General features: G+C 52.8%; 1 protein-coding gene across 2 annotated transcripts in view; it reads right to left on the reverse strand.

The window, feature by feature from the left end:
- SLC22A23 (solute carrier family 22 member 23) overlaps positions 1-1,314 on the reverse strand; it is a 98,259-nt gene extending 96,945 nt beyond the window's left edge. The window contains exon 1 of one of the 2 annotated variants that reach the window (XM_035552731.2): positions 160-1,314. In XM_035552731.2, the coding sequence (XP_035408624.1) occupies positions 160-681 (522 nt within the window). In that variant the 5' untranslated portion in view covers positions 682-1,314. The remainder of the gene's footprint in view (positions 1-159) is intronic. The other variant, XM_035552732.2, reaches the window with a different exon arrangement.
- Positions 1,315-7,060: the final 5,746 nt, after the last annotated feature.

The raw sequence follows: 7,060 nt of genomic DNA on the forward strand, positions 1-7,060 counted from the left end.
AGCAGCCCGGCCGTCGGGTCAGGCTCATGCAGGGAGGAGCGGTGACATGATGGGAGCCCTCCCTGCATCCCTGGCTAGAGCAGCACCCACACACAACACCTCTCCCCCGGGTGGCAGCCCCACGGGGGCGAGCAGCCCCCGGGCAGCCCCACTCCTCACCTTGCTCACGACGTTTTGGACCAGGCCGGCCCTGATCCGGTAGTGCCACTCGTGGCAGTCGCACTCGCTGGCGTTGCTGGGGCCGGGCAGCGCGGTGGCCGTGGGGAAGATGCCGCTGTGGTTGGCGTGGCCGGGGGGGACGAGGGAGCCGTTCCAGTCGCCCTGCTGCCCGTCCGCCTGCCGGCACCAGAAGTCCGGCTGGTCCAGCAGGAAGGAGTCCGAGAACTTGCTGAAGCCGATGAAGAGGGCCGGCACCCAGGTGAGCAGCACCAGGGTGCGCTGGTACCCGCCGCCCAGCCCCCCGAGGAAGGGCAGCACGGAGCCGTCGTAGTCGAGGAGCAGCGGGCTGCAGGCGGCGGACGACGACGAGGGGGGCGGCGGAGGCGGCGGCACCGCCTGGATCTCGGCCCCGACCCCCAGCCCGGCCCCGGGGGGCGGCCCCGGGGGGGCGGCGGCGGCCCCCGGCACCGAGCCGTTCTCCTCCGGCAGCGGCCGGCCCTCGCGGCGCCGCTCTATCGCCATGCAGCCGCCCGGGGGGGGGGGTTCACATAGGGGGGGCTCCGCGGCAAGCCCCGGCGCCTCCCGGCGAGTCAAAGCGGCCCTCCTCCTCCTCCTCGTCGTCCTCCTCTTCCTCGCACGCACGCCTCGCCGGGGCCAAGGGGAGAGGAAAGGGGGGAGGCGGCGGCGGCGAGCGAGCCCCTCGCCCTGCGGCCCCCAGCGGGCTGCGGCTGCCGGCGGGGCCCCCCCTCGCCGTGCCTGTGCGTCAGGCGGCACTCATCCCAGCTCTCCCTGCCCCCCCCGAGCGGCACCGCCGAAAAGAAAAAGGAAGGAGCCGGCCGGATCCGAGCATGCGATGGGCTGAGGGAGGGGAGGAAAGAAAGAAAAGGAAGAGGGGAAAAAAAAAGAAAAAGGCACGAGCAAACAAATAATAAAAAAGAAAAAAAAAAATCGCCCGGCCACCCCGCGAAGCAAAGCCGGCGACGGCGAGCCGTGCAAAACCGGTGCAGCAAGGCTGTAGGAACACGCCTCCTCTCCCGGTTTGGGTGAGGAGGAGGGAGGGGAGGCAAGGCGAAGGAAGGAGGGGAAGAAAACACCAGCTCCCGCTGCGGCTTCCCCGCTCCCAGCTCAGCTAAAGGTCCCCCCGCGGCCGCGGCGGGGACGGCAGCAGCGGCACCCCCCGGCCCCCCCCCGCGGGCAGCTCGCAGCCCCCCATCCCGCACACCTGGCCCCGCACCTCCGCCGGGGGGGACACCCCCGAGCCCTCTCCCCGCGGCCCAGCGCTGCGGGCAGCCCCCACCTGCCGGCACGGCTCGGCTCGGCCCCCCCCCCGCCTCGCTCCGCCCTACGCCTCCCCGGGCGGCCGCACCTGCTCCCGGCACGGCACGGCACGGCCCGGCTCGGCCCGGCCCCCCGCAGGGAGCCGCCGCCGGGGGCGGGACCGGGAGGGAGCGGGGGCGGCCCCGGGGGGCTCCGCGCCGCCCCCCGGCGGGCCCAAGGCCGGCGGAGCGGGGCGCGCATGGGTGCCGGGGGCGGTGCGCCGTGCCCAGTGCACTGCGGCTGCGGCTGGGGCGCTGCGAGGGGGGGGAGGAGGAGGAGGAGGGGGAGGAGGAGGAGGAGGAGGGGCGGCCCGGGGGGATGAAGAAAGGGCATGGAGAAGGCTGAGGGGAGAAGGGGGCGTCCCTGAGAGCCGCGGCTGCCCCCCCCCCTTCCCCAGCCAGGCCGACTACGCGGTGCAACGCTGGGAAAAAAAAAATATATGCATATATATAAATGCCAGCACCTCGCCTTAGCTGCAGCGGAGTCGTTTCTGAGGTGTGAAGGTTACTTTCGTGTTAAGCTAAATTCGCTTCAGCACGTAAGTGCCTCAGACTATTTTCATCGCGGAGCACAGCCCGTGCATTACTGAACAGTTTTTTTGTTTGTTTGTTTTTTTTGAGATAACAGATCAATATGCACTTGTACATATGAACATGGTTAGCGAGCAGAAAATACTTGTGTGCATTAGTAGAGGGTTGGCATCGTTGCTGAATATAAATGGAAGAGCAAGTCGGTGGTGGACAGCCATTTACCCGATCCAGACTCTGCAAGCCAGTTACTGTACACCATTAACTCCTTGTCTGTCCTTCCCTTCAGCTCATTTTCTTGCACAGGACACCAGAAAGGCCACCCCACTGCCACTGGTTCCGGATCCCTTCCATATGGCTTCCCTCAGCCCAGCTCTGCCAGACACTGGTACCCACAGCCCACCCAGGGGTGTCTCTCACACTTATTTGACCGCTCCTTGCTGAAACAGCCCTGTTACTCTTTCCCAGGGAAGTCTCCTCCTTTCTCCCCCCAGCAACTAGCCAGCTGGACATGCTAGCACGTCCTCACACCACGCTTTCTTCACGCCGACCAGCTGCAGTGCCCCCAGTTGCCCTCTGTTCTCCTCACGCAGCCGAGGCCTTGCCTCGGACCCCCAGCCTCTGTGTGTGCAGGGCCTAACCCTGCCTGCACCACCCCTGCTGCCTCTCGTCGCCTTCCAGTCACGTTTCTGTGGGGTATTTCAAATTCTTATTTCATCCCCGATTAGCGCTGCCAATGGAGGCCACTCGGGATCTCTCCAGGACAGACCCCTTTGGAAACACATCCGTAACCACCTGTATGTCAGTAAACCAGCGAGAATTGCTGTTTGGGGCATTTTGTACCCACTACCCAACATTTTTGCATAAACCGAACTCCTTCATTCATGACCAACTTGAGGTCGCTCCTTTCTTCTGCAACAGGGTCCATTCTTCTGTTGCCAAAGGAAATTTGGTCAGCTTGACCCGATTTCTTCTTGGCAAGTGTGTGTTAATGGTTACTTATCTCTTTGTGTCCTTCTGCCTGTTTGCCAGCGATTTGCCTGTTTGCACTACGTCCTTTCTGGGAAGAAAATGGCTGCCTGGGCTGCGTGTTTTTTTTTTTTTTTTAATGCTCTTTTCAAAGAGAGGCCCCTCTCTTGCTCTTTTCCATCAACACGTTCCTTGGTTGTCCTCCCTGAGTTCAACGTTTCCAGCATCGTTTGAGCCACTTCTCTCAGCTTCCTCGCCTGAAGCCCAGCCAGCCCGTTGATTTGAGCACCTCTAAATTACCCAAATGCTCTCGCACCTTGTTCTTTCCTAGTCAGGGCTGAAATCCTTTTCTTTTGTCATTGATGTGCGCTATGGCAATCACCTGATAACAAGCAACATCTTTTAGCAAAGACTGGTGCTAAAAAGGCATCAGGCACCCTGGAGCCTTCTCGGCATCAGTCAGTAGCTTTCTCTCTCTGATGACTAATCTACTTTCCTTTGACTTCCTCTTACCACTGATGTACTTACTGAACGATTTCTCATGGCTTGCCATGCTCTTGTTGTATTTCCTGCGTTGGCTTTTCTCTGTTTGTCCCTGCATGCTCTTGCTCTCCAGTACTTCTGCACTTATCCTGTAGAAGCCTGACCTAGTTTCCCCATGCTTCCTTTTGGGAACTCGTGATTTACCCGTATCAGTTGCTTACTACCCTTCCTAGATCTCTTCTGCAATGGGACAGGTCTTCCAGCACTTCCCTGGTACCACTAACTCTCTTCCCACAAAGGGCAAAGCCTGCAGTTGGCAGGGAGAAATGGTAGGGGACTTGGGGAACAGAGGTCAAATTACAGCTTTGAGAAATTTGACTAAAAGCAAAGAACAGAAAACATTCGGAAGAGATAGGAGGGAAAAGAAAAGGCCTCAGAGGAAGAGGTAGGAGTAACATGAATGAGCAGAAACAGAACCTGCAGAAACAAAATAAAATCACCCAGTAAAATGAAAAGCACATAATGAACGGTGACAGCCATTACTCAAGCTGACCAAACATCTTCATCCCAAACACCTCTTCTGGGCTACTCCCATGTCCTGTGATTTTGTTTGGAACTGAAAATTTCAGAGGTGGTATATTCCTGGGAGTTACGTGTTTTTACACGGTAGAAGTTTTCCCACCCTTGAAATAGTGATCTTCAAGAGACTCTTCCTGGGTACAAGAGGGTTGAGGACAAACAAAGGAAAGAAAATACATTTCTAGTAGCTAAGAAATGTGTTTTTGATGAAAAAGTAGTACTGAGGTAGTATTTCACTGAAAAAATATCTTTCAAATAACAGAAAGGTCATTATGTATTCTGGTGAAAATTGATTTTGATTTGAATAGGAAAATGAAAACATTTTGAAATGAATATCCACATTTTGAAAGGAATGCTCCACTGCATGGTGGAGCCTACACATGAATAAATGCTGAAGTTGAGATTACAGAGCCAGGCCTTTCCTTCCTGTGCAGGGCTTTTTGAGACACTACCGCTCACGATCAAGCATGGCTTCTTAACCAGTGCCTCTCTGACCCCCAATGGCAGATGTAGCATCTTTGGGGTGCCTCTTTGTTAGAAGACGATGCAGATAGCCACGATGCAGAGCAGCCTCAGCACCGGGGCAGTGTGTCCCAGCACTGGGAAATGGGGAGCGCTGCCCCGACCAGAGCAAGCCTCCTGTCGCACAGCTAGCATCCTGCCTCTCGGCACCCTGCCACGGCTTGGAGGATTTAGAGCCAGGATCCAGACAAATATCATCGTGTTCACAGAGAGGAGGAAAAAAACAAGGTTCCTTAGCCTTGGCGATGACATTTCCAGATTCTTGGAAGGCCAGCCATGGCACTTTGAAGAGCTCCTGGCACCAATTCCCGTTTTATATAAAATTTGCAACAACCTTATCCCACATAATAACAACCCTGGCTATATTTTACCGTTTTATGGGATGTATGCTTGGTTGCCTTTTTTTATCTAAAGGAATCCTGTACTGTAGAGGTGAAGTTATGACAATGCGATAAATCAAAGCTACTTGGTACAAAGACTGATTAATAAAATAGTCTATTGGAATGCAGACTATTTATATAATGGAGAAAAACACAATGAGTTCATAGGATCATTGGATAATTCAGGTTGTAAGGGATCAGGAAGCCTCTATTCTTACCTCCTCTTGAAGGGGGGATTGGCTATGGGATCAGATCAGGGCGCACAGGGCTTTATCCAGGATTTTTTCAGTTCAGGAGGTCAAGGTAGTACTGCGAGGGCTGTGTGGGGGGCAAGATTGACAGTAGGACAGACAAATGAATTGAATATGGTAAAAGGGGCTAAGACATTTGGAGAACAGGCACACAAGCCGCCGATCCTGGGACTAAACCAAAGACACCCAACTTTCACCGTTCTTCCAGTGTCAGCAAATATTAGTGAAACTCACTGGCAAAGCATCCTGTCCCTCCCTGCTGCTGATTCAAACAGGAGATGACAACCCATTACTTGCACCATTCACGCTGCTGGCAGAGGTCTGTACCCCTGTGCAGGAAAGTGTGCAGCAAGGGAAGGCTTCCCATCTCATGTCCATTGGGGATGCTTGTTATCATAAAACCAGAGAAAATTACCCATACACTAACCATTGGAAAAGATCATGAAAGTTGAAAAGTCAAGCAACCTGGTGTTGCTAAATGCTGCAACTAAGATTGCTTGGGCAATGTTAATTTGTGTCCCAAATCTCGTGCATATGCATTCTGATGAAACACTTAATTACATGTGCATTATGATGCAACCTGTAATTAGGTGATCATTTTTCTTGCAGGTCCCCTGATTTTTTCAGTCACACACACACACACACACACAAAAATAAGAAAAAAAGGATGACCACTTAAGAAGCATTGACTCTCAGCAAGAATTAGGCACTTAAAATCCCTTTGAGACTCTGGGTCTTAATGAGGAGCAATTCAATATTTTGTTTTCTCTTCGTAGAGTGTAGAGGCCCATGACTTATTTAATGCACTATCTTCAAACCCTGCTCTCAAGAACTAATGATTAATGTCCTCATGGGCTTTTTTATAACTTTCCCTATGAAGTATCCAAGTGGTTCACAAATATTAATGCATTTATTTTCACTGTATCTCCATAAGATGAAGATTATTATTACCTTCCTTTCTTCTTGGGAAGCCCAGAGACAGAATTGTTAAGGTGAGAACCATGAAGTTTTGTATGCCTAACTCACAGCTCGCAGCAGTTTAGCATTCTTGAGCATGGTGCAGCGTTTTGTATTTTCAACGCACAACTCCTCTTGGCAACCGTGAATATGCAGTGCTTTTGTAAATCAGATTTCAGAGTCTCAAGGCACGCACTCATAAAATGAGACAAAAGCAACTGGAATAACATCAAATAGGGCTTGGAGGAAGAGAAAGAAACCTGACATCACTTCTGGGCAAAATGATGGCGCAGCCAATGCAGCACTTGACTAATAAAGAATTAAAACTGGGTAAGATAATTAGAGACAGTTAACCTGGATTTAAGAAAAAGAAACCTTGCCATGCTACCATTTTTTTAATGAGGTTGTAAATTTGGTTAATGAAGATGGTCCTGATGTACAATATTAGTGACTGCGGAGTAAGAAAGGTAAACCCAAGGCAGCTCTACCCTACTTGGTCCAGGTTGCTCTCTTCTGGACACAGCGGTGCCACCAGAAGAGCTGACCTCCACTGGCTTCTTGTAACCATTTCCTTGCTAGAAATTAGTTCCCCTTCCAGTCTGCCTGCAGAACAGCTCCTGCTTTCACCCCCTACTTCACAGTAGGGTTAAAAAGCTAAGTTCACACTAACCAGCAATTTAAACTGTGTAAGCTTGTCAGGAGAATTTTCCTTGAGGGGAGCTGAGGAGCTAGCTCAGATACTTCTACACCTGTCAGCAGTCATCCAGCTGACTTTCTAAATGATGAATTTAATTCTCTGGAGAAGCAGTGACACACCTCGACTCTCCTTGCAGCCTCCCACCCCATTTGTGATTCACCTCTGCAATAAATGAGGCAGGGTCGCATGGGGAACAGCCTCCTTCACGGTAAAGTGACC

The sequence above is a fragment of the Cygnus atratus genome, chromosome 2 (genome assembly GCF_013377495.2).
Source record: "Cygnus atratus isolate AKBS03 ecotype Queensland, Australia chromosome 2, CAtr_DNAZoo_HiC_assembly, whole genome shotgun sequence".
NCBI lineage: Eukaryota > Metazoa > Chordata > Aves > Anseriformes > Anatidae > Cygnus > Cygnus atratus.